The sequence below is a fragment of the Dipodomys ordii genome, unplaced genomic scaffold, assembly GCF_000151885.1.
Source record: "Dipodomys ordii isolate 6190 unplaced genomic scaffold, Dord_2.0 Scaffold156, whole genome shotgun sequence".
Classification (NCBI taxonomy): Eukaryota; Metazoa; Chordata; class Mammalia; order Rodentia; family Heteromyidae; genus Dipodomys; species Dipodomys ordii.
In genome coordinates this window covers 126643-153248 of record NW_012267372.1, presented here as the reverse complement: position 1 = coordinate 153248, position 26606 = coordinate 126643, and the positions used below count along the sequence as shown (strand labels likewise).

Here is a 26606-nt window from a genome sequence, read left to right as displayed (position 1 = left end):
TCTCACTAAAACAGTGAGATTGTGGCTGGGAAGGTGGCTCAGTGGTAGCGTGCTTGCCCCGCATGCATGAGGCCCTGGGTTCGATTCTTCACCACCACATAAACAGTAAAAGCTAGAAGTGGTGCTGTGGCTCAAGTGGTAGAGTACTAGACTTGAGGTGAAGAGCTGAGGGATGTGCACAGGCTCAGAGTTCAGGCCCCACAACAACAACAACAAAAAAGTGAGATTGTGTTCTTACCCTAAGAGAAAAGATCCAGCCATCTATCTGTCTTGGTGGTAAGCAGCCACCTCCTTAATGAATCCTTCCTAATGCCAGTTCTCTGCAGGAACCTCTCCTCATTCACTACACAATATTTCCCACAAGCCCCTTCCACAAACTCAATGAAGAGACAAACCAGGCTGGCTTTGAACTCAAGATCCTCCTTCCTCAGCCTCCAGGGTGCTTCACTGTGCTGAACTTGACAAAAACTTATCCCAGTTTACAGAGCATGTAGGCTAAGCCTTCAGGAAGAGCAAGCAAGCAAGAGGTAGAGACAGGTGAACCAGGTTCCTGCCTATACATGGAGGGCTTAGGGCCCTGTGCATGTCTGTGCCATTTTGGAAGATATGGGTTGACAATTGCCACCCTGACTAGTCACAACTTGCAGGAACACACACACACTGCATAAAGGTAGCCATTGGAACCTTCCAGTCATAGTCAACCCTGGACTGACACATAGCACTCAGTAAATATGTATTAAAAATCTTCAACCAGCCGGGCACCAGTGTTTCACACCTGTAATCCTAGCTACTCAGGAGGCTGAGATCTGAGGACTGCGGTTCAAAGCCAGCCAGGGCAGGAAAGTCTGTGAGACTCTTATCTCCAATAAACCACTAGAAAACCAGAAATGGTGCTGTGGCTCAAGTGGTAGAGCTCTAGCCTTGAGCTGAAGAGCGCAGGGACAGTGCCCAAGCCCAGAGTTCAAGCCCCACAACAGACAAAAAAAAAAAATCTTCAACCATTATTTGCATGTATGAAGATGGAATACTGGTATCTGTTGAAATTGTTTTATAGGAAGGGGTGGGGACAACACATTGTCTACATGTGTAAAAATGACACAAACTCCCATGTGTAATTAATGTATCTTCATAGAAATGAACAAAGCTCTCTCTACTGACTATGGAAAGCAGAAAAGGGAGAAGGGGGAGGTGGGTCCCAATTTCTGGATCTGGTGATATAGGCTCCTGGCAGGCAGGTCTGGGGTTGAACTCGAGGACCTGGGGTTTGGCGTGGGGAACAGCAGGTGCTTTGGGCAGCCTCGCTGAGAATGCGCGACTGGTAGCAGTGCTGCCATGCTGTCACACATTTCCCCCACCAGGGACACCCACCTAATAGTTGCGTGAAAGAATAACCAATGCAGCTATGGCCTCCAAGGTTAGGTCTGGCTTCTGCCAGGACTGGCAGCCATCAAAGCACCAGCCTGAAACCACATTGAAGGGCAGGGGCCTCATCAATCCAGCCCAGGTGTGACCCAGGCCAGCCACTGGACTTGCTGAGAGTGAGACTCAGACATGCCCTGTCAGTCTGTGTTCTCAGGGAAGGACCGTGGTGTGACTGGAGTGCTCAGCAGAGTGCAGTGAGGACAAGGCCCAGGAGTGGCTTCCCAGGCAGCCCCTGCGTGCACAGGGACTGCCCTGTTCACTTCCTGCCACAGTCTTCCCATCCTCTCTGTTCCAGGAGCCTCCTCTAACCTGCTTCCCATAGAGGCCCAGCCCAGGGGGGGGTCTCCTAACTTGTCATGCATGGTGGTGGATGTGGGGTTCCTGCCTCTCCTTCTTTCTCCATCTTAGGAGGGACAGACAAGGGGCAGTCTTCCGAGGATGGTGGGGACAGAGAGGATGGAATCTGCAGGCTCTCTACCCATCTCCACCAAACCCCACTCTGCAGGTAAACCTGAGGGGCAGCTGAGAAAGCCAACACCCCCATAGCTCAGGGACCGCAAGAAATCAGGACAAGCCCAGGGTTCCAGTGCCCCTCACCAGGCCCATCCTCCCTGAGTCTCTTAAATCTCTCCCACTTCTCAGAGATGGCTCAGGACCAGAGAGTGGTGTGACACTGTGGGCTGGGGGCAGCAGAGGTGAGCAGGAAAGAAAGACTCATGCAAAAGTGGTGGCTTTTATTTCCTTCTTGGGCCAGCAATGGCTTCCCACTGCTGGCTGGCCTGGGGGAGGAGCAGGCAGGGTAGAGGCAGAAGAGCCCTCTGGGCTCCAGACTGGGGTCTAACCTGAGAGGTCGGGGCTGAGGGAGGCCAGGGCATGGCCACCCCTGTGGAAAGAGCAATTATGAGGCTACAAGTGTTCAGAGCTCAGCTGGGAGCAAATGAGAGCAAAAGCAAACCAGCTGTGTTTCAGCTGGTCAGGAGGAGGGGAGGGGGATCAGACGCAGACCCCAATTCTCCTCCCCCCACTCACGGCCCCTGCAGCAGAGGTCTGTATCCAAGGTTCTGTCCAGGTGGTTCTGGTAGAGGATGCCCGTTAGGGGCTTAAATAGATGGGCAGGGGGCAGAGGATGTAGCGAGAACAGAGGTGACTGTCCGGCCAGCAGGCCTCGTGCTGGGCCCCCACCCGGAGTGAGGGGTATAGAGCCCACACTGCTGCCCACGTGGCCTGCAGACTCCCCGGTGGGGGAGGGGAGGGTGGGTCCTGGCCCACCTCTCGGCGCAGGCAGAGGCGGGGCGGTGCTTAGCGCAGGTCCTCCTCCTCGCCCTGGATCGTCTTCTTGATGCGAAGCAGCATGGTGGTGAGCCACTGGTCCAGCCTGGAGATGGAGTCATACTCCTTCACCTGTGGGCACAGCAGCAGCCTGGCATTGGCTCCCTCCCCCTTCATGCCTGGTCCCAGAGAAGGACACAGGACCAACAGGCCAGCCAGCTGCCTTTGTCTTTGCTGTCTTGTCTTTACTACACTTCCTTTGTTGGAAAAAGCATTTTACAGCTTAGAGAAAGAGGTTTCACCTTCCTTGTATAAGACAAGATGGAAGGAGGCCTAGGAGGTGCCTGGGAAAGTTCTGTCCCCGGGGCCTGGGAGTGGGGCCCCAGCCCACCCTTCCTTGCCCTGTCCTCAGGGCCTGTGGGGTGGGATGGGGTTGGTCTCTGTCCACCTTTATGGACTTCAGCTCCTAGGCACTCAGGGAGAGATGTGTGGCAGACACTTCTAGTAAATCACATTAGGACTGGAAAGGTTTGAGCTACAAGGATTCAGGACCTTGTAGGAAAGGGAGAGCTACCCTGTGGGGCGGGGACCAGCTTACCTGATGTGATGTGGCCCCAACTGCTCACCCTGGAGGCAGTCTGAACCCCAAGGGGCAAGGTGAGTCCCCTTCCCACCTCAGCCCCACCACTGCCACCTCTAAGAGTCCTTGCATCTCTTGGGTCTAAGCAAGGACTATGGTGTGACCGGCAGAAATCATAGCCATGGCCCAGAGGTAAGGAAAGAGTAGAATCTGCGCAGCCTGCAGGAGGAGCGTAGCCTGCCCAGCACCTCCACGGAGGCCTGGCCGCATGCGCTGTCCACTCACCGACTCCGTGTAGCTGTCCACATTCTGTTCCTCATGGGCATCTAGCAACTTCTGCAACCAAATAGCAGGTCAGGGTCAGGACCAGGCTGGCCTGGATTAGACTCATGCACACATGATAGGGATGGAACCGGAAATGGGGGGTGCCTTCCCACAGAGAGGGAGAGAAAGCAGGGTGGGGTGGGTCCTGCCACCCAACCTCCATCCAAAATAGCTTAACCATGGACCACCGCCTTGGTAGACCACAGTTGTGTAGGTGGCAGCAGGAAGGGGGGGAAGGGGGGGTGTCCCAGGCTCCTGGCCCTGTCCCAGGCTCATGGCTGCTCAGATGCCAAGAGAATAAGAGCAATCAGTTCTCTGAGAATGACTGGACAATACCAGGAGCACAAGCATGCAGACTCTCCACCCAGTGCTCCTACCCTGACCCCTGCAGGGCTGGGGGGGCACTCACCTTTACCAGCTTGCATTCCCGGGAATCGGAGAAGGCTGGGAACAGCTCCTCATATTTCTGGACAGCAAGCTGAGCAGCATGGAGGGAGGAAGGGGACAAGCTAATAAAGACAGGGCCGCTGGAGACACTGGCCCCGACACACTGGGGATCTGAGGGTCATAGTTTGGAGCCAGCCAGGGTAGCATAGTCTAAGAGACTCTTATCTCCACTAAATGATGTGAAAAGTCTGAAGTTGAGCTGTGGCTCAAGTGGTAGAGCGCCAGCCTCGAGTGAAAAAGCTCAGGGACAGACCAGGTGCTGGTAGTTCACACCTATAATCCTAGCTACTCAGGAGGCTGAGAGTCGAAGACTGCAATTCAAAGCCAGCCTGGGCAGAAAAGTCCCTGTGAGACTCTTTATCTCCAATGAACCACCAGAAGCTGGAAGTGGTGCTGTAGCTCAAAGTGGTAGAGTGCTAGCTATGAGCAAAAGAGCTCAGGAACAGCACCCAGACCCAGAGGTCAAGCCCCTTGACTGGAAAAAAAGAAAAGAAAAATTAAACTCAGAGCTGTAGCCCACAGGGAAGCAAGGAGGCAGAGAGGGAAGGGCAGACTCCAGGGAGACTACATACCACAGAGCCACGTGGTTTGGCCAAGGAGTTGAAAATCCCGAGCTGACCCCAGCTCTGCCCCCACCAGCCACTGCACCTGTCTTGCCAGCAAGCAAGGGGTGGGCGCACACATATGAATGTCATGCCATCACCAGTCACATGACCTGGGACTTGGTACCGCAGCCATGCAATGGGCTGACAGTGGTAGAAAAAGCCCAGCACCGAGTGAGCCAGAGGCTGGGAACTAATCAGTGACAGCCAGTGTTTCCTGCCCGAAAGCTAAACGAAGGAGCACGGCAGGAGACAGAAGTGCGGTGGCAGGGCTCACCTTGGCATTGAGCATGTCAATACAGAAGTGGCAGAGAGCCGCCTTGAAGAAGTAGTCCTTGGCGCTGTACTTGAGGAGGGGGCTGTCCATGGCGCTGGTCCCCACCTGTGCCAAGTGGAGGCAATACTGTGAGCTCAGCACAGCCAGACTCACTGGTAGGCACTGGGGGCATCTGTGCCCCAAGTTGTTGGGACCCAATGGGCAGCCTGTGAGCCTGGGCACCAGCCTCAGGGGTGTGGGGGGTGGCTGTAGTGGCAGGAGTGACCAGGAACGTGAGGAGGGCAGGGTGGGTAGAAGCCACATGTCCAGGGGCCTCACAACTGCCCAAGATGGTGGAGACAAGTCACCTACTGTCAAGCCCACAAGAGACTAGCACTCAGTGGACGGAGGGGTGGTAGCCATGGGAACATGAGAGGCAGCTCCCACCCCTTTCATGGCCAAGCCCAGTCCTCCCAACCCAGGGAGGAGTCTACAGATGCTCCTTGCCGCCCACTGAGGGACGAGGGACCCAGCTCTGCTGCCATGGCTGATCTTCCCACTTCTGACTGGTTTGGCAGTGGCTTCTCTGGGCCTCAGCAGCTGCTGTGAGGATGCAGGCTTCAGGCCACACCCAGAGCACAGCACGTAGAGAAAGTAGCAGGACAGGGCCACAAGAGGGAAGCAAGGGCGAGGGATGGGTCAGTGGCAAGGGCGGGGCACTGAGATGGCACCTGTTCGTAGATGTCGATGGCCTTCTGGTACTGCTCCAGCTGGGCTGCATAGCCTGCCACCTTCAGCAGACACTTGTTGGCTGAGCTGTGGGGAGGAAGGGGTGTGAGAAGGGGGATAGCAGGTGCTCCATCATCAAGGGCGGGCGGGCAGGCAAGTGAGGGGCTACCTGTTGGACTCCTCGCCTTTGTAATAGTCTGCAGACTGTTCGTAGTGGGCGATAGCCTGGGGAGACACAAGTGGGCGTGGGCATGGGCTAGGGCGGGGGAGGGGGTCCGAGGGAGGGGTGCCTCTGTGCAGCCTTCATGTTTCTCAGCCCCAGCCCAGCCTGGGACGCAGTAAGACCCTGTGGGTCCTAGGCAGAAGCCCTGGCACCAACACTCGCTCACCTTCTCGATATCCACCAGCTCTGTCTCATAGATCTCAGCGATGGAAGTGTGGTGCTTGGCTGCGATTGTGAATCGGCCCTGGGGGAGACACAGGGAGGGGCTGTGATCAGGGCTGCCTTGTGTGCGGAGCCCCATCGCCCAATCAGCTGGGCCTCCTCAGGGCTTGCGCAGGTAGGATGGGGAAGACAGGAGTCCTGGCCTGGCAAAGCCTACTGGCTCCCTGCCTGGCCTGGCAGCTGCCCTCAGGGCTGGGCCTTCTCTGGGCTGAGATCCTGGCTGCCAAGAGTCACTAACCATGGGACACCAGTGGGAAGGCCCAGCAACTGGAGCGTGCCAGACATATTCCTGTGACTGTGAGGTGTGCAAAGGAAAACTGAGGCCAGGAACAGACTCCCAGGGACCAGGGGAGGACCACTCAGCCCAGCCCAGCTCAGGGGACACCATTCCCTGGGCTCTCAATTCCTAGTGCGCTCCTGAAGCAGGACAAGAAAGGTGCTGGAGAGGATGCTGGGACTTGGGGGCTGGGGGGGAGTGGGGGGGGGATTAGAGCCAATGCCCTTACCATGTCAGTGTAGATCTCGATAGCTCTCATCAGACAATTAATGGCCTCTGGGGAGAGACACAGGGGGTGCGGGGTAGAGGGAGAGATCATGTTAGAGGATGCAAAGGATGGGAGGCAGCTGCAGGAGCTGGTGCACTGACAGGTACCCAGCTGGCCGTGGGCTGCAGGGATGAGACCTGAGCCCCAAGAAAGCTGGTAAAGTGGCTATCCCCAGCGCACTGACACTGGTGGGGCGCAGCTCCCCGAGGTCACCACCTTGGTGGCTCTGCGGACAATACAGCTGACTTCGCCTAAGCGTTTCAGGCCAGACGTGCCAAGGTCCTGCTCTTAAACGACAGAACTGCAGGTGTGGGATGAGGCAGCAGCCAAGTTGTCCAGGAAGCAGCGGGTTCTCCCTGGGCTCTGCCCCCGTCAGCCTGGATCTCTGATGGGAGGCAGGAGGCCCTGAATTCCTGCGCCTCAGTGTGGCTGTTTCACAGTCCTCTCCCCCCACCCCCTGCCCCATCTCAGCTGGTGACCCCCCAACCTGGCTCTACCACCCACCAGTGCCTCAAATGGCAGGCTTCACCAAAAAAAGCCCAACAAGCTGGCTGGGAGGCCTGGGTGGTGGTGAGGAGGAAGTGGGCTGTCTTGGTTGTGCCAGCTCTCGCGAGAGAGCTTCAGGAAAAGCATCTTCTACTTTGACCAGTTATTTGGAGGAGAGCGAAGCATGAGTGGGAGGCATTTTCTAGCAGATAGCAATGAGCTCTGAGTGAGGAATCTTTTTTAGACACCACCACTTTGGTGCACTTCAGGGGGAGGGAAGAACGGGGGAGGCACAGGGCAGAGGGCAGGCCTGGGCAGCCCACAGGGCCTGGCCTGCCAGCGTGAGGGTGCTCCCAAGCTCACCCCTCTGCTCTCAAGGGGCTCAAGGACACCAGACTCCCCAGAGAGCCACTTGGCAGGCTCTCAGCCTCAGGCGTGGGCCTGGGCTTTCAGGGGGGTCCACAACCTCCCCCAATGCACATGCAAAAAGCACCCCTCTGGGAGCCTACGAGGTCTGTGCAGCTCTGAAAGGTCTCTGGGGACCAGGGGAAGACCAGTAAGGTGTGAAGGCTGATAGCAGGAAAGCTAATAGGAAGAAAAGAAAAAGAAAAGAATGGTAGGCAGAGGAGGTAGGAGAATGGCCCCAGTGTGTGTGCGCATGCATACATGTACACATACATGCACACGCACGCACACGCACGCACACGCACACACACACACACACAGAGTGTAACAGAGCAGGTCTGGAAACATCCCATGAACTAGCAGCCTAGATTTGGGGAGATGAGCAGCAGCAGCCCCCACTGAAGGCCCTAGACCCCTGTCCAGCCTGGCCCTTACGGCCTGAGTGGCGAAGCTTGCATCCCAGTGAGAGCAGCAGCTGCCACCCTGCTGGCAGGGTTCCGGTCACCGGCAGCGGCTGAGAACATAGAGTCACCAGGCTGTGTCCCGTTGGTGCTGGCTCTTCTCTCTGGGATGAGCTGTCCTAGAAAGTGGCAGGCAGCCAGCTGACACCCTGGCCTGCTCTTGGACAAACCTCAGACCAGCTCAGCACCACAGGGCCTTATCTCAGCCTTCCCCACTCTTGCATTGTGCTGCTGTAGCCCAATTCCTCTCCCTGTCAGCCCTGCTCCGCCCTCCTCAGTCTCCCCCAGAGACCCAGATGGGGGCTGGGGAGGTGCAGAGCCAAGGCTCATGCTGCTTGCTCCTGCAGGAGGCCTTGCAATACATCAGGGGAAATCCTAGAGCCAGCAAGCACGTGGACACAGATGTCTGGTATGTGGCAGGAGCCTGGTAACGGCATCACATAGTGGGGGGGAGGAAATGTGGGGGCCAAGCCTAGGTTCCCCAAGCATAGCTAGGCACCTGCCCCAACTGTCTAGAAGAAGGCTGGGGAGGGGGCAGCCTCCGCCAGGTGTCTACCATGAAACTGGCAGTGTGGTCAGGAGACAGAAACCCCTGACAGCCCCAGGCACAACCCCCTGAGCCACCTCTGCAGAAGGAGGTGCCAACATGAGTCATGACTGCGGCAGGCAGCGTGGAGCTGCTGTGGAGGCCTCTGGGAGACCCCTGGGGAGCTGGCAGGCGAGGCTGGCTGGGTCCAACTGGGGGAGGAGGCCCCCGAGGAAGGAGGGGGTGGCCAGAGCTGTCCCTCACTGCACATCAGAGGCACGGTGCACATCTGCACATATCACAGCAGGTCTGGGCTTCACCCCCGGGGACACTGGAGGCTCCCTGACCTGAGACCCTGGACGGGCCCCATTCACTCCTCTCCGCTCACTCCTCTCAGCTCAGCCAAAGTCCCAGAGCTCCAGACATACCAGGCAGCACCCTGCCTTGCTCCCCCCATCATGGCGCACTCCGCACTTCCTGCAGGCCCCCGCCAACGTCTCCCCTCAGAAGCATGGTGCAGCCAGGCCCTGCCTACAGGAAGTGCAGGGGTCGGCTGGAAGAATACACTGTGCCAGGCACACACCACACAGCCTGACAGCTGCTGCCCCAGAAACAAGTCCTTCCAGTCACTCCGGATGGAGCAGCTGAGCGTCACAGATGCCAGGCCCATCTCCAGGCGACCTGTTCCCCAGGGAAGCAGCAGGGAGGGCTCTCTGCAGAGGCAAACCCAGGGTCACTTTAGGGCATCCAGTTACCTGCTAAGGCCCAGTGCTACCGCCAAGTGCATTCGAGCCCCACCCCATCACCAGGGTGCCCCTCCCTGCCTTCATCAGGCCAGAGCTCTATCAAAGCTCTACTTAGGTCCACATCTGTGACTGGTCATCCCGGGAACAAAGGAAAGCTATCTGGCATACACACAGATTGAATGTGTCTGTGGGAGCGGCGGGCTAGAGGAGGGCTGAGTGCTGCAGCAATCCCACCCAGGCTGAAACAGCTCCCCAAGGCCTCCATCGGCTCCTGCCCTGTGAAAGGATGCCTGTATTCCAGGAGCACCCACCCATTTCCTTTTTAAAAGTCTTCACTGGCTGGGAAGGTGGCTCAGTGGTAGAGTGCTTGCCTTGCATGCATGAGGGCCTGGGTTCGATTCCTAAGCACCACTTAAGCAGAAAAGGCCATAAAAGTGGTGCTGTGGCTTAAGTGGTAGAGAGCTAGCCTGGAGCTGAAGAGCTGAGAGACAGTACCCAGGCCCAGAGTTCAAGCTCGATCACCAAAAAAAAAAGTCTTCACTTTCCAGTCCCCTGAGAGGGGAGTTAACATTTATCCCGTGTCTTTGCTTGCTAAAATTAAATGTTACCCAACCTATGTCTGGCAACACAGTCAAAAAACCTCAAGTCTCCATGGCCAGAGACACAGCTCAATGGTACACTGATTGCTCCAAACCACAGAAATGAGTCACAAGGTCCAAACTCCCACCCAGGAAATCCAAAAGCCTGAGCCCATGGCCTTGAACGGGGGGACCAGCCGCTTTCTCATGCTCCTTGTCCCAACTGGGCTGTCCCCATCATCTCCTCGGAAGCTCTGTTCTTGCTTTCCCCCCTCATGTCGGGAAGGCAGGTTAGGATAATTTCCGCTCTTTCTCGGCAGCTATCCTACCTGGCTGGTCTCAGGACGCCCCCACTGCCTTCTGCATGTTAATTCTGACAACAGAACAGCTTTGCTGTTCCCTGGCAGGCGGTGGGTCTGCGATGTGACGCCCACTCCCAAATGCTCACAGGCCGGTGGGGGCTGGGAGCAGGTGGGGTGCCAGCAGGGGGGGGGGAGGTGTTGCAGCTCTCAAGTAAAAGCTCACTTTGCCTATCACATGTCAGCCACTGGAAAAACCTTGGGCTGCTATAGACACCTGGGGCTGGGTGTGGAAGATAGAGCTGCTGCTCTGGGTGCAGCCCTGCATCCTGCCTTGCCCCCTCTACCCCCACGCCGTTGACCCTCACCTTGAGGATCAGCTTTCTTGAAGGCGTTGCCAGCATCCACAAAGCTGGTGGCTGCATCATGCTTGCTCTGGAGCTGGAGGTGCAGCTGGGCGGCCTGGCAGAACGCATTCCCGGCGGCTGGAATACAGGAGCACAAGGGTTCCAGCTTCCACAGCACTGTACCACTGCCTCCAAGACTCACTGGCCCCAGATCGAGGCCTGGGTGGACACTACTAGAGGTCATCTAGCTGTCTAGGGTAGGCAGGCAGCTGAGCCCCAAGGCACAGGAAGAAAATACAAGTTCCTTAGCCCTAGTCCAAGTCCCCAGGGTCACCAGTGTGGAAGATACATGTGGCATGCAGAGCCAGAGCTGCCCAGCCACGAAACCAAGGGAGGAAGCTCCAGTGCCGCACATCTCAGCCCTGAGATTCTTTTTTTTTTTGTTTATGTGGTGCTGAGGAATCAAATCCAGAGCCTCATGCATGCAAGGCAAGCGCTCTACCACTGAGCCACCTTCCCAGCCCTCAGCCCTGAGATTCTTGCTCCCCCTTTCCCAATGCTGTTTCCCCCCCCCCCACCACCACTCTGCTAAGCTCTTCTGGTGGAGCTCCTTAATCCTGAGCCTCTGCTCTCAAGCACTCACTGCAGGATCCCATGGGTGAGGCACCACACTGACAAGGGGACAGGGTCAGCAAGAGTTCAAGTCCAGGCTGGTGGGCGCCTGCCAGTCATCCTAGCTACTCAGAAGGCTGAGATCTGAGGATCGTGCTTCAAAGTCAGCCCAGGCAAGAAAGTCCATGAAACTCTTATCTCCATAAAAACTATTCAGAAAAAGCCAGAAGTGGCGCCTTGGCTCAAGTGGTAGAACACTAGATTTGAGCAAAAAGAAGCTCAGGGACAGTGCCCAGGCCCGGAGTTCAAGCCCCAGGACTGACCAAAAAAAAAAAAGAGTTCAAGCCCAGACAGTGCTCACACTGAGCACCAGGATCCCCAGGGGAGAAGAGGGGACTTGAGGGGAAGAGCGGAAGGGAAGGGAAGGGGAGGGGAGGGGAGGGGAGGGGAGGGGAGGGAGAGGAAAGAGAGCTCTGGCAGATAGCACTTACCACTCCAGTTTTTGGCCATTTTGAACATGTTTGCTGCCCTGGCATAGATTTCACATGCTTCCTCTATTTTGGATGAGCCTCTGTGGGGGGGTGGAGGGGAGGGAAGGGAAGGGAAGATAAAGGAGACCTTTGAGGAGAAAGCACATGCTGTGCCCAGTAGCCTCAGAAATGTGGCTGGTCCATTTCCCTGTAAGTCCCCCACCCCAGGCCTTCAAGTCCCGGTCCCCATGCCTGCAAACAAAGGCACAGTCTGGGGTGAACAGGCCCCCACCATGTTGGTGGTGCTGTCTGACCCAACCCACCCAACAGCTTCTCCCACTGCCTGGCTGGGCTGTGTGTTACCAGCAGGTCCCAGGCACGAGGCAAATCCCTTGCCGGAGGACGCTGCAAAGCATTGTGGGGATTAGGCCAGCTGTAGGCACCTTGCTGCTTCCCCAGCGCCTTATTAATTCTGTGCCATGCTCAGTGCCTTTGTTCTGCCACCCTAGGATGGTGTCATTATAGTTCAGAGCGGAGTAGGTACAGGATACAGCCACCCCAAGAAATTCTAGTAAGGAAAAAAGAATCGCTGTAAGATATAAATATAAAATGTTTTCCCTTTGTGTAAAATGAGAATGAGAAGAATAGAATCATACATGTTTATATAAACATGGAATATTTCTGGACAGATACACACAAACTTAGTAACATCGTTTTTCTTAAGGTGGAGTCTGCAGGACTGGGGCCAGATGTAGGAGGCAGATTTAGTCATTGTACACCCTCATTGCTACTGTCTGTGCTCTAAAACCACGTGCACATTTTATCTGTTCAAATAAAAATATCTAGATTTTAATATTAGAATTTATGTTTGATCACACTGTCAAGCAATGAATAGTACAGTACTTCTCACTATTCATCCTAAAAACACAATCAGAAAATTTGCAAAGACGTTCAACACCATAGTCATTCAGCTTGTTTGTTCATGGCTGGTGCTCTACTATTTGAGCCACACTTCCAGCCTGGCTTTTTTTTTTTGGGGGGGGGGTCTGGCCGTGGGGCCTGAACTCTGGGCCTGGGCACTGTCCCTCAGCTCTTCAGCTCAAGGCTAGCGCTCTACCACTTGAGCCACAGCGCCACTTCCGGCATTTTTCTTTTTGCTTATGTGGTGCTGAGGAATCGAACCCAGGGCCTCGTGCATGCAAGGCAAGCGCTCTACCACTGAGCCACCTTCCCAGCCCCCCAGCCTGGCTTTTTACTGGCTAGATGCAGATGGAATATCACAGGTTTTTCTGCTTGCTGTAGCTTAGGGTCTTGATCCTCTGGATCTCAGCCTCTGGTGTAGCTGGGATTACAGATAGGAGCCAGTAAGTAGTGCCTGGAGTCACTGGGATTACGCACATGAGTCAGTGGTGCCTGGCCAGCACAACATTATTTGGAACACGAATAATGTGTACTTCCCAGGGAAGTGGCCCTGACCACCATGCCCCCCTACAGTCTGGGGCTGGGGGGTGCTAGCCCAGCGAGCTAGCTGGCTCTTTAGAGCCCACTTTAGGCCACAGAGAAGGAAGAAACGTTCATAGCTAGCTTCTACCATAAAAGTTAGGCGGGGCCTGTGGACCTGGCTGTAGAACATCTCAGGGCTTCTGGAATGTGCTTTTAAACAGACACATTCACAGACTTTAATCACAGGCCTGCCCACCCTACAGATTCCAACTCCTAACTCATCTTTCCCTTTTCTGTGGGTGCCACGTAGCCCTATCCAGCCCATGCCACTCTCTGAATGGGCTTGGACTCTTGACAGCAGAAATGGCTGGACCCAAGCAGTAAGCCCAGGGCTGGTTTGCTCTGCTCAATGTGACACAGAAGATTAGACACAACACAACAGCCTGTCAGCTGCCCAGGCTGAAACACTCTGATCCCAGACTAAGCTGGCCAGCCCTGTGCCTGGTCAACAATTCTGACTGTAGGGTGGAAAAGCCAGGGGATTAGTGCCTGCTCTGGCCCCAGGCTGCCTCCCTGGCCCTTGAGGCTACTGAACTTGCTGGTCCTAGCACTGCCTTGAGCAGACACAGCGGATCTGAGGCCCGACCTCCTATAGAAAGACACTCACCCTGCAGGAAGGCCAAAAGGGAGAAAGGGGGACCTGCGTAGCTTTAGCTGGCAAATCCAAAAGAAGCCATCTACTCACACAGATGTCACTGTACCAGGGGCAAACACTGGAGCATCTAAGATGGCATAAAATAGATGAGAAGGCCTGGCGCACTGCAGGGGTGTGTGTGGGGGGTGTAGGTGGGAGTGGGCTGAGGAGGGCAAGAGCTTGGGGCCACCCACGCAGACATCAAGGAGGGGGGGGTCCAGGTGGGGAGCAGTCAACAGACAAGGCAGAGGCAGAAGCAGGCTTGGAGTTCAAGGAAGAGAAGCGGCTCAGAATGGTGCCTGTGCTCTGAGCAGCAGGCAGGAGTGAAGAAACCTTGGCTCCGGCCTCCACCCAGCTGGCGGAGGGTAACTAGCTGGGTTTACCCCAGGCTTCTGATTCTGAGTCAGGTGGGCTCAGGCCACCTATTTTAGGGGGCACTAAAGGGCCTGGCCCTGAGAGCTCTGGAAGAGTTTGCTGGGCCCCTCAGGGAGGGCCTGGGTAGCACAACATGGGTGACATCTGACAGTGTTTGTCAGTCCCTCCCGCGCTGACCTCCTCCAGGCTGTCTCCACTGCACTCTTCATCATCCTCTCAGTGGTCCCTCCCAACCCTCCCCTTCTCCAGCCATCTCGCTGGGAATAAAGGGAACTGGTTTGGGCCGGCCTGGTGCAGGGCTGTCTATAATTACCCCAGTTTTGCTCTCTCCCCCTCCCAATGCGGAGGAAGCAGTCTCAGGACTTGCAGACACAGCCAGCAGCCCCCAGCAACTGCCATATGGAGGGCTGCATGCTGCCAGGAGGGCCCAGGTGCAGGCGGAGACCAGGCCAAGGGCTTTGTCCAGGGCAGGCTGGGTCCTTGGTGCATGGATTCTGGTCAGCTGATTCACTGCTGAGGCAAGAGGCAAGGGAGGCTGACTGGCTCGGACCCCTGCCCAGATCCCAGGAGCAGGAAAGAAAAGCATGGGTGGTGAGGATCACCACTTTCCCCCCGCTTTCCACCTCCTCGCTCTTCTGGTTGCCTCTCTTATGGGGCTCAAGCCCTACAAGGCTGTGTGTACCCATCTCCTCACATTGCCTACCCTGGCCCCAGGAACAACAATGAAAGAATAAAGATCACATGCCACCTGCCCAGCTCCAAGGTGGCCCAGGCACCTCCTCTGGCTTGCCTTTACTAGAAAGAACTTGATGATGCCTAGAAACCTGGACAGAACCCCCGGTGTACTCTGCTAACTATGGAGCCTTGGGCTAGGAATCCTGAGCCTACCTCTCCATCACTTCAAACAGCTCATGCCTGTAATGTAGCTCTCCGGAGGCTGAGATCTGAAAATCATGGTTTGAAGCCACCCCAGGCAAGAGAATCCATCAGACTCTTCTCTCCAATAAACACCAAAAAGTGGGAAGTGGAACTGACTCAAGTGGTAGAGTGCTAGCCTTGAGCAAAAGAAACTCAGGGACAGTGCCCAGGCCCTGAGTTCAAGCTCCAGGACTGGCACAAAAACAAATGATGTGGAGATAATGGGCTGCGAGTAAGCAATCAAGCGAGTGTGAAGAGCAGAGGACTACTATTGTTAAGAAGGAGGAAGCCAAATGCCAGGGGTGCCAGACACCTGACATGACTCTAACGTTGCTAGTAGAGCTGGAAAAGCAGCAGAGGAGGCAGGCAGGCCTGGATCCAATCACCAGCCCACCAACAGCCCCTTTGTGTTTTCACCTTCGTCTCTAGGGAAGGGAATCCATACATTTCAGGCACTCTTACAGCCAGTGCAGACAGCGGCTGTCGTCCATAGGGCAGGTGTAGTTCAATGACAGCGTCACAGAGAAGCAGTTGCAGGGAATGTCTACCCACTTGAGGCTTCTACCTCTGGATTGGTTAAGGGATACCCCCTTGTATCCTGGCTGTCTCACAGCCCTGTCCTTTCCCTCGGGATGCAGAGGGCACAGTCAGCCAGCCCCGTATCCTGCGCTTCTGTACCCGACTGCAGGCCAAAAACCTGTTCCTATAGACCTTTGTCATTATTCCTGAAACTGTACAGTGTAACAAGTATTTCCGGATCATTTACATTGTATGAGGCATTACAAGTAACCCAGAGATGATTCAAAGTATACAAGAGACAAATGGTTCATGCAAACATCATGCAATCTTCTACTTGGGGGTGGGGTGGGGGGAAGACTGGGAACCAGTCTCCCAAGGATGCAGAGGGACTGCATGTATTTGTGGTCCTACTGCCCCTCTAGAGGGGCTGCCATCAGCCCAGCAGTTCCTGGGTTTCTCATTGCTGCTCCTCTGTTCCCTCTCAGGGTCACCCCATATGAGCCCAAGTGATCATTCCCTATCCTTAAGGGATGTTTAAGAAGGCTCCAGCCCCAGTGTCCCCTGGGGAGCCTTGAAGAGACTGACATGGTTTTCAGCTGCGGATCCTGGCAGCCAGCAGGGCGCTGGGGTTCACCTGGGCCTCCACTGGAAAGAGCATGGGGTTTTCTGCAGGTGGGAGGGCTTCTGGCTCAGCAATGGCCACCTTCCCCGCTCCAAGACATCTGTCCACTCACAAAAGCAGGCCCTCCAGGGCTTTGGATGCCCACAGAGGGTTCAAGCAGGAGCTGACTTGTCACCATCTAGTTCTTAGGCTCTGAGGCTGATGAACGGTTTGCATAGAGAACAAACACCCTGCTGCCACCACGCTTCCAGCACCTCCAGTGACTTGGCTCACACTGTGTTGTTGTTCCATTTAGGACAACTGGACAGGCAGGACGGAGAGCTCCAGTTCTCTATGCACGGTGAGATCCAGGAGGAAGGGCTTGAGTTTGGATTGTTTTAGGGGAGATACTGGGGAGCCATTAGGATGGGGAAGAGCCCAACAGAAGCAGGAAGGAGAGAAAGGCCCCCGGTTCCGCCATCTTGCTGTGTTTCTGGAGCAGAACTCTGACCTGCTTCCTTGATTTCCCCACCCCAGGCCACAAGGCGGTTTAGGAAAGGGCTGAAAAACACCCTAGCTCCCACAGCCCAGAAGGTGGGGTCTGAGCACAGACCCATCCTAAGAAGAGCACTAATGGTCCACAGAATGTGAGCAAGTGCTCCTGGATTTGGGAAGCTGAGGCTCCCAAAGGCAGAGGCAAGAGATGGAGACCAGCTGAGCCCCAGCAGGCCTGTTTCCAGGCCTCAGACATCCAGCCAAGGCCAGTTGTCAAATGTTTAACCTGGAAAAGCCCAGCTCTAGGGGGAGGAGGTGCTGGAAGCAAACATTCTGCCTGTTAAGCAAGTTCTCTCCAGCTGATTGCTAGATATGCCCAGCCCAACCCTCACACTGGACTCCTGCCAGTCAGACCCACGCACCCCCTCAGAGCACCTTTTCAACTCTGCTTGGAGGTGGAGAGGACCGCTACACGATGTCTCAAAACACTTGGGTCTTTCCACATCCTTCCTTACATGAAGTGTCCCCTACTGGGGCCCAGCCTCAGAAACAAACGACACTGGTAGCTTGTAGCTTAGCCTGATGGCAAAGCCAGAGGACTTTGGAACAAGCCAGGGTCTGAACCTGCCTCTCTCACTTCCTGTGGTGCTAGACAAATAAAACCAACTTCTCTAAGCCCTGCTTTACTCTTTATCCACAGCCACGGGGATTTTGTGTGGAGTAAATAAGAGGAAGCAGGTTAAATGTCTGAACCAAGCGTAGGACCCAAGGCCAGCATCACCTGCAAGCTCCACTCTCTCTGCAATAGCTCTCTGCGTCACTGTCCCCACACCCACTGCAGCAGTCCTTCCCAAAGGGCAAACAGGAGCCCTTTGAATTGCCCCCACTACACTCCTTAGCCTTGCCAGTGTCTCAAGTCCAAGTTAGCGCTCCTGGCCTTCCCTCTGCTCTGCCCATGCGGAGTTCTGATCAAACATGAACTCCAACACTAAACCTTCACAGGGCGCTCTTTACATATTTAGGCCCTTTGCCTAAGCTATCCCCTCCAGAGCACCCCAAGACTACAGTTTCTCATCTGGGATGTCATCTTGGGTCTTCAGTCCTTCTGGGCAGACAGCAGACCTCTGGCTAGTCTACCTCCACCCTGTTCCCTTAGCATGTCCCAGGGTTTGTCTGTGCCAAGAATGCAGTGCACCTCCCCACCTTGAGTCCATGTAACTTCCTCTCAGCCGGGCAACTTCACATGAATGACACTACCTAATCCTTCCTTACATCTTGACAGTTTTGTTTTATTAGCACTTTGCAAGTGTTGATCTTGCCTTCCCATCAAGTGACAAGTGGCTCTGGAGCTAACAGCGGCTCCCTACAAACACAGCCCAACTGTAACTAACTCTAACTAACTAACACTAATCTCTGAGCCAAAGGGACCGGTCACTGAGAGGCACCAGGAAAACTACTGCTGAAAACTGAGCTCTGGGCCCCACTCCCAAACATGGCACATGAACTTTTCACTTAGTAAAAGGAAGAAACACACATACCCTCCTCCCTTCTACCCTCAGCCTCCAGAATAAAACATTCCTGTTAATCAACACAGCCCATCAGACCTGGATGTTTCATTACCCCAAGCAATCCAGCCACATTCTTCAATTATTTTGCTAAACATGACTCAACTTCAAATAACAAAGGGTGGCTCACCAGGATGTGGTGGCACATGCTTAGGAAGTTCCTTAAGGAGTCTGAGGCAGGAGGATCTCAAGTTCCAGGCCAGCCTGGGCTACATAGCAAGGCCCTGGCTCACCAGGCTCACAACATACAAAAGCAAACTGGAAGGAAGCTCTAGCTCCTCTCCTGGAAAGATCCCTCCCCTTCATTTCTCATTAACCTCTGCCAGGCTCCTATCAGAGGCTCGTCCAAGTCCCAGGCCCTTCCTTCCCTTTCTGGCTGGCTCTTCTGCTCCCATCATCTTCCCATCTCTGCCTCTGAGGTTCTTGACTCGGTGCCCCACTCTGGTGTCCTCTCTGAGCACAGATCCTCTCTACCGGCCTCTTCCTGACACTTTCAGGCCCCTCCTTCAACCTGATCTCCTAAACCTACTACCTCCCCAGGGTTCAGCGTCTTTTCCATTCCCTTTCAGCTCCTCGGTCCCTATCACATACAGGCTTCCTAATCTCTTGTCCCCATCCAGGCCTCTCTATCACTCCAAATGTCCAAGTCTTTTCTGGTGACAATACCAGAACTTTAACCCACATCAGGCTCGATACTAAGCACTTCAAACACACTTGATGTGTGATAAAAAGTTTTATCATAGCTGGGCACCAGTGGCTCATGCCTGTAATCCGGTGGCTCATGCTTGTAAGCCTAGCTACTCAGGAGGCTGAGATCTGAGGATCTCAGTTCCAAGCCAGCTGGGATAAGAACCTCTGTGAGACTCTTATCTCCAATAAACCATTTAAAAACCGGAAGTGGCACTGTGGCTCAAGTGGTAGAGCACTAGCCTTGAGCTGAAGAGCTCAGGGACAGCACCCAGGACCAGAGTTCAAGCCCCATGACCCTCCCCCCCCCAAAGTCTTACCATGCTTAGCATGAGGATGTGGAAGAGCCACATTTCAACCTTGGGCTTTATTCGCCTATGAAGCTTCCTCACATAAACTTTTTGTTAAATGTCTGTCACCACGTAGGTGTTAGTTCTGCCTCCCAGCCCCCATCAGTCTCATCTAACGCACATCTGGGATCCCCTAGACTCGAGGCCCACAGGGCAGGCCTCCAATTCCCTCACTGGTTCAGTCTCTTAACTGCCTTTTCTTTCTCTCTTCATCTTCACCTCTCAGCTCAGGCCTCCTCTGTCTGCCTCCCTCACCCAGGGTCCTCTGCTCAGGTCTTCTTAAGCTAGTCGCCACCCTTGCCCAGACACCTAAACTCCATCCTCTGCTGGTGTCGATTCCTTCCCCCGTCACCTCAACCACCCAGCGTCCACACCAATCCACTGCCAAGGGCCTGAATCCTTCCAGCCTATTTCCCTGAGCGCCAAAAACTTCGCAACCTGGTGAATCTCTGGGCTCCCTCAGTCCCCTCAGGAGGCCTATTCGAGGCCGCAGTGTGGTTCCCCAGGCCCGGGTCACCCCCGACGGTCTCCAGCCTCAAGATGGTGTCGCCTTGGCCTGTGTGTCTTCGACTCAGGCCCCTGACCGTCCTCAAGCCGGGGCTGCTTGGCGTTCGGCCTGGGACCCTGGGACCCCTCAGGCCGCCCCACCGCAGTCCTTCCGGCCTGACGGCGCGAGGCCTAGCCCGCGGCCTCAGCCACGACTCCTGCGACCTCTCAGCCCAGCTCCCGGCAGACCCCCGCTCAGTTCCTACCCAAAGAGGCCGGAGAAGAAGGACTGAGAGTTCTTCACTTTGCGATCCGCCTCGGCCAGCAGCGCCACCGCCTCCGCCTCTTTCGCGGAGTTGTCCATGACGACCGCAAAGGTTCTCACAAACTGCCAGGCCCGGTCCCAGGGAGGACTCCGCCGAGGCCGGCAGCGTACACAGACCCGGAGAACTCGGGGAGCTGCGTTGACGTCGTTCTGGCGCGCGCCGCCTGCGGCCCGGCGCCACCTGACTGGCGTCAGCCAACCAGAGGCTCCGTGGTGCGGCGCGCGCCCCCGAGGGTCACGCCCCCACGGCCGCTGTACACAGCCCAGTGACTCCGGGCCTCCAATCCACGCTCTGAAACATCCACGCATGCGCAGACACCAGTGTACGGCGTCCGCTAGTTTCCTAGTCCCGCGTCTGACACCCTCCACGTGACGCCATGGGAGCCAATCGTAGACTCGGCCTCTAGAACCCCTCCCACAATACTAACACCCCGCCCAGCGGAATCTGGGCACTTGTCAGCTGACTTCCATGATCACGTGATAGGTTCCCACGCCAGCGCGGTTTTGACAGTTCTGCAGTTCTGTCGTCTCCTCACTTTATATCACGTCATTCTTTTTAGAAAAAAAATTGATTTAGAAAGGCCTCTGTGATTAAAAAAAATATATAAAACTATTTTACTGCTAGCGCCCTCTGCCGGTCGGTGCTCAAACTGGCTTGGGGAGGGCAAAGAGCAGAGATTCTCTAAATATTAGAGCCGGTGGATCACACCGGTAATCCTAACTACCCAGGAGCCTGAGATCTAAGGATTATGGTTCGAAGCTATCCCAGGCAGGAAAGTCTGTGAGACTCTTATCTTCAAAAGCTGGAAGTGGAGCTGTAGCTCAAGTGGCAGAGGGCTAGCCATGAGCAAAAAAGCTCAGGGACAGCACCCAGGCCCCGAGTTCTCAAGCCCCAGGACGAGCATAAAAAAGAGTTAGGTTCCAGAGCTAGGTGCCTAGATCTTCGTTTTTAATACCATTCTCCAGTCAATGGAACCAGAATTCTTAGGAGAAATGGCTGGGTCTAGAACTAGACATTATACAAGATGGGTCTGCAGTGCCCAAAAGGGAGTGAGTCTGTCTGTCATACTCTTGTCATACAGAGAGAGAGAGAGAGAGAGAGAGAGGAGCTCTCATGAGACCCAAACTAAAGCAAAGATGTCAAGGGGTGCGGCTTAAGTGGCAGAGCACCTGTTTAGTGAGTGTAAGGCCCTGAGTTCAAGCCATAATACCATTCCTTGACCTCTCCCCCAAAAAAGATGGGGTATAATTACCCATACGTTCAATGTGGGCCTGCACAGGGAGGCTTAAGTTCCCAGTGAGACCTGATGTTGTCACCCAAGCAAGTCATGCTGATAGTGTGTATCCTTAGTAACATAATTGAAATAGCACTTTGGTGGCTTTCCTCTCAACTCGTGAGGCCCATTAAACACTATACCTGCCCCAAATGCCTCAAAACTGTTAAGTCATCAAACAAGGGAAGTCTGAGAAACCATCACCACTGTTATTGCAAGAGTCTAAGGGAACAGGATTACTAAATATAGTAAGATATCCTGGATGGGACTTTGACATAAAGAACACTGGTAAAAATGAAGGCAATCTAAACAAACTATGGACTTTATTAAAAATGATGTGCTGATATTGATTCACTAATTGTAACAAATGTATCATACTAGTGGGAGATGTTAATAATGAGGGGAAATAGGAGTGGTATATAGGACTTTTTGGTACTGTTTTTGCAAAATTTGTATAAATCACCAACTATCCTAAAAGGCTCCTTTTGTTTTCTGGAGAAGCTGAGTCCTTACACTTATGCATTCTATCATGGAGCCACAGCCCAACCCTAAAAAGACTTCTTTACCTAAAATTAAGTTCTAAGGCCCCACCCCCAGATGTAAGCAGAAACTATGGGAGGAAAAACCCTTGCCCTCAGCTTTCCTGCAGCTCTGCTGCTGGGATGGAAGCAGAGAAAGTCTCTTAACAGGTGCTTTTCACATTGTACACTGAATGATTGCCTGGAGGCAAATGCCCAGCTCTCTCCGGGCCTCCAGGGCAGGCACAGGGGCTCACCTTCGGGATCCCAGTGGGGGCTGTGTGCTTAGACGCCTCTGTGTAGCTGAGAGTCTGGGGAGTCAGAAGACAGCTGCTCAAGAACTCAATTTAATATGATTTACAAGTAGACACGTACAAAACACACCTAACAATGTACAAGTCACTGTAAGACAATGGATGGACCCAGAGCACAGAGCCCCTGCTGTGGGGAGGAGCCAACCTGCTGGTGATTTCAGTTTGCACCCGCTGATTCTCCACATCACACATCACCACCTCATCCAACAGAACAAACTCACACCGGCAGCTAAGACTGAAGAGCCTCTGCCCCCTCCCCCCATCAAGCCTCCCAGCTCCAGGCAATATAGAATTGAAAGGAGTGGATGACTATTAACCTGCAGAGGATTAAGCCTCTGGTCCTAGCACAGGAACTTCAGAGCTGTCTGGTAACATCTCTGCCTGTGCACAGCCAAATGGGCCAGAGAAACTGGCCAAGAGGAATAGGATAAATGGGAGTGGTGAGGGAGGGGGGGCAAACACTCTGCAAAGACCCAGGGAGGCAGGACAGGGCTGGAGTTGGAGCCCCCCAGAGTAGCTGCCAGCAGGGAGTCACCACTGCAGAGGGCCAATGTCAGCTGCCAGCTCCTCCTCTTCCTCCTCCTCTTCCTCCTTTAGTGGAAAGGGCTTGACAGGCCACTTGACTCTGACCACAGGCTCCACGTGTTCCTGAAGGCGATGCCGCTTCATGTGGGCATTCCGACTCTTGATCTTGTCGAACACCCTGTTGAGCCAGAGGACGTGGGTCAGATAGGGAGGAGGTGAGTGGCCAAGGGAGGGATCATAGGCCAAGGCCCGGAAGGACCAGCTACCTCTCACACTCTCTGCATGGAAAGACATCCTGGCCCTCCACACTTCCTGGCGGCTCAGGGGTCCGCTTTGGGCCTGTGCTTGGGCTGGGACTGAGGATGGACTCTCTCCTATAGGTCTTGGTCTTTATCTTCAACTCTGGAGTTGGACGGTGGCTAGATCGTTCCCGAGGGCTGCAAGTGACCTGCAGAGAGGCAAAACCATCAAGGTGCTGAGTGTGACCCTTGTGAGGGAAAGATAGGCCAGGCACCCAGGAGCTTTACAGGAAGACCTTCCCTTGAGACTGCTCCCCCACCCTTCCAACTACAGTGGCTGTGTGTGTGTGTGTGTGTGTGTGTGTGTGTGTGTGTGTGTGTGTGTGTACATGCACCTGCCCATTGGGACCACGATGCACTCCAGCCTCCTTCCCCCTTGGTCCGCTAACCTTTTCTTCTGTCCTTTCTACCTCATCCAATTCTCTCCTGACCCTCTTTTCTAGTCCAGGGGCTCGGCCGCAGTCAAACTTGATCACTTTTTTCCAGATGTAATAATACTCAACACACTGTGCTACAGTCTTTGTCTGGATCTAGTGGAGGAAAACGGAAGTAGGCTGTTGGTGGCGCCTCACAGGACCCTAAGTGCCCCAGCCAGCTACCACCTGGTGACAACCCTACTGTACCACTGGTCTAGTGGTACCTGGCTTGGGGGGCCCAAGCCCACCAGCACAAGCAGGGTCCACCCAGGCAATAACAGGGTCCAAAGTGAAGCCACACATTAGGCACCCACATCTAAGGCTAGCCCAGGAAGTTCTTCCCATGGGAAGACCTAGAGGTGGTGCTTTTTATCACTCAGCCCTTACAGGCAGACAGAGCCCTGAAGAAGCCTTGGAAGCAAACTGGCCCACTCAAGGGGAGGGGTTTTGAGGACACAGTTGGAGCCAAAGGCACTCAGGCCCTGCCCCTTTGTCCTTCCCTCTGCTCTAAGAAGAGTTCTCTTTAAAGGTTGAGTTCTGGGGCTGAGAATGTAGCTTGATGGTGGGGTGCTTGCCTAGCATGCAAGAAGCCCTGGGTTTGATTCCTCAGTACCACTTAAAAGGAAAAAGCGGGAAGTGGTGCTGTGGCTCAAGTGGTAGAGTGCTAGCCTTGAGCAAAAGCAGCTCAGGGACAGTGCCTAGGCCCTGAGTTCAAGCCCCAGTATGGCAAAGAAAAGGAAAAGGAAAGGAAGGAAATGGAGGGCTGGTCTACAGGTCAGTGGTAGAGCCCACACTGAGCATGCTCAAGGCCCTCCAGTACATTCCCAGGAACTGCCCACCCCTCCTCTGGAAACTCCTCGGGACATTTCAGTGAGTAGTAAGTTCATGCCAGAAATCCTTTCTGCACATCACTGTTTTGGCTTTGTGTATTCACAAGCTAGAAGTTGAAACAGAGCATTTGTGACATAAGACACATCATAAATGAAAAAGAAAAGGCAGCTGAGTTTCTGATCCTGAACAAGGGAAAGTTTCTGATTCTGAAACAATAGGAAGCAGGTTTACAGCACCAGCCAAGATCCTGAGAGAAACATTCACAATCTTTGAGCAGTGGTAGCCAAGCCTCACCGTCTTGTGGATCAGGTGGAAGTCCTTCTTGTGGGCGCAGAATGCCTTCTTAAAGAGCCTCTTCTCCATAGGGGTCCAGATGTCTGAGCCTGTGGGAGAACACGGCCAAGAGGAAGAGATATTTCTCCCTGTGGGACCACAGCCAGAGTGGAAGTGCAGACCACCTTCCACATTAAAGCCCCCATTCCCCAGCACTAAACGTGTGCCAGTGACCCACAAAACCTTGCAGTTCTTTAGTGGCAACCAAGACTTCAGTGGCTTGCTAGGGGACGTGGCCCAGGCAGCAGTGAGAAGAACACAGCGAGCCTGGTGCTGGTGTCTCATGCCTGTAATCTTAGCTACTCAGGAGGCTGATTTCTAAGGATCACAGTTCAAAGCCAGCCCGGGAAGGAAAGTCTGGGAAACTCCAGAAAACTGGAAGTGGCACTGTGGCTCAAGTGGTAGAGCGCTTGCCTTGAGCTGAAGAGCTGAGGAACAGTGCCCAGACCCAGAGTTCAAGTCTCATGACCAAAAAAAAGAAAGAAAGAAAGAAAGAAAGAACACACTGGCCAGGCCCCTGAGGAGGAAAAGGTCAAGGCAGAGTGTACCACTGGACCTGACTTGTTGGCAAGGCTCTCAACCAGGCCCTGGAGTGCCTGCTCTTCCCACACTTACCTGTGTATCGATAGTCAGCCAGCGGGTGGGCACGTGACTTCTGGGGTCCTCGGAGTAAGAGAGTCTCTAGGGCAACCTGGAATGAGGGCAGGTACAGGCCACTCATGGGGCAGGGCAGGGTGGGAAGTGGAGTAGCAGCTGCACTTCTGCATTCATGTGGACATTGCAGTCATCCTCACAGCCTCTCCTACTACCAGGGTCCTCAAAGTGGGTGGTCCTGGGGCAGGCACAGCAATAGGACTTGGCCACACCATGGGGTGTGGTGCCATTCTGACCACAGCGCTCACTCCCGCAGAACAAGACCTGGTGCTGGAAAGCCTGGCCCTCACTGGGCTGGACTCACTTTATCCACAGCACACCATGGTGGCTAGTAAGCCTCTGCACAGTGACGGCTTGTTTTGTCTTTCTTAAAATACAAGCCCTGTGAGGGCAGGGAGGTATCCCCAGCATCATCAAGGCTAGATGGGTCATTTCTGGGCTCCAGTGCAGAATGGAGACCCCTTATTCAAAAAGGATAAAAACAAATCCAGGATGGTGGCTGGGAATGTGACTTAGTACTAGAGTGCTTGTCTTGCATGCATGAAGCCCTGGGTTTGATTCCTCAGTACCACATAAAAGAAAAGGCCAGAAGTGGCTCTGTGGCTCAAGTGGCAGAGTGCTAGCCTTGAGCAAAAGAAGCTCAGAGACAGTGCCCAGGTCCTGAGTTCAAGCTCCAGGACGGACCAAAAAAAAAAAGAAGAATTATGAGACGGTGATATCCACAGAAGGATGGGCATATATTATTCAGTAAGAATGCATTGCATGCCAAACACTGCCCCACAGCCTGACAGAAAGCGAGGCCACCACCTAACGCCTGCCTTCCTAACAACAATGCCTCCCACTACTCAGAGTTGGACTTAATTTCCTAAACCAAGAAGATGGGGCTGTATAGTAGTTTTCAGATGCAGCCTTTTCTCTTAACAGTCCAGGGGTTTGAACCTAGGGCCTCACTAGGTGGTGCTCTACTACCTGAGCTATGCCTATTTTAAAAAGTTATTATTCTAAAGGTGATGTACAGAGGACGTTACCAGTTATGTAATGCCACCCCTTTCCTCGTTCTTTCCCAGTTTTTCTCTCCCATCGTATCCACCAGTTCTATAGTTCATTTTTAACGTAGTGTCCAGTGAGTACCATTGCCTTAGTGTCCAGTGAGTACCCTTTGCCTTAATTTTTAGGCTGGGCTGGAGGTCCTCCTAGCTCTGCTCCTTGTACAGCTATGATTATAGAGCCAGGGGATTATGCCTGGTCTTTCAATCAAAGGATGAAGATGGACAGTCAGTGCCTGTGACTTTCAGGCCAGCCTAGACTACCCAGTGAGTTCCAAGCCAGTCTGGCCTACTCAGTGCGATTCTGTCTGAATAAACAATGAAGACAAGAACATATGGACAGGGCTGTGAAGTTGGCTCAGTGGTAGAGAGCTTGCCTTGCATGCCTG

General features: G+C 54.3%; 2 protein-coding genes across 2 annotated transcripts in view; both read right to left on the bottom strand.

Moving 5' to 3' along the window:
* Window positions 1-2135: 2135 nt before the first annotated feature.
* On the bottom strand, window positions 2136-20335 carry Napa (N-ethylmaleimide-sensitive factor attachment protein, alpha). The gene is made up of 11 exons (XM_013032741.1): window positions 19949-20335; window positions 11571-11650; window positions 10489-10605; window positions 6581-6627; window positions 6019-6096; window positions 5799-5854; window positions 5632-5716; window positions 4922-5026; window positions 4005-4073; window positions 3557-3607; window positions 2136-2823 (listed from the first exon to the last, which is right to left on the bottom strand). Exons 1-11 carry the CDS (start codon window positions 20314-20316, stop codon window positions 2722-2724), a joined length of 1158 nt encoding a protein of 385 aa, XP_012888195.1. The 5' UTR covers window positions 20317-20335; the 3' UTR covers window positions 2136-2721.
* Window positions 20336-22125: 1790 nt separating this feature from the next.
* The window catches only part of Znf541 (zinc finger protein 541), a 15578-nt gene continuing 11097 nt past the window's right edge, over window positions 22126-26606 (bottom strand). The window contains exons 8-13 of the mRNA XM_013032572.1: window positions 25312-25349; window positions 25133-25208; window positions 24479-24567; window positions 23327-23467; window positions 22905-23086; window positions 22126-22816 (exon numbers count right to left, since the gene is read on the bottom strand). Of these exons, the coding sequence (XP_012888026.1) occupies window positions 22645-22816; window positions 22905-23086; window positions 23327-23467; window positions 24479-24567; window positions 25133-25208; window positions 25312-25349 (698 nt within the window). The 3' untranslated portion in view covers window positions 22126-22644. The remainder of the gene's footprint in view (window positions 22817-22904; window positions 23087-23326; window positions 23468-24478; window positions 24568-25132; window positions 25209-25311; window positions 25350-26606) is intronic.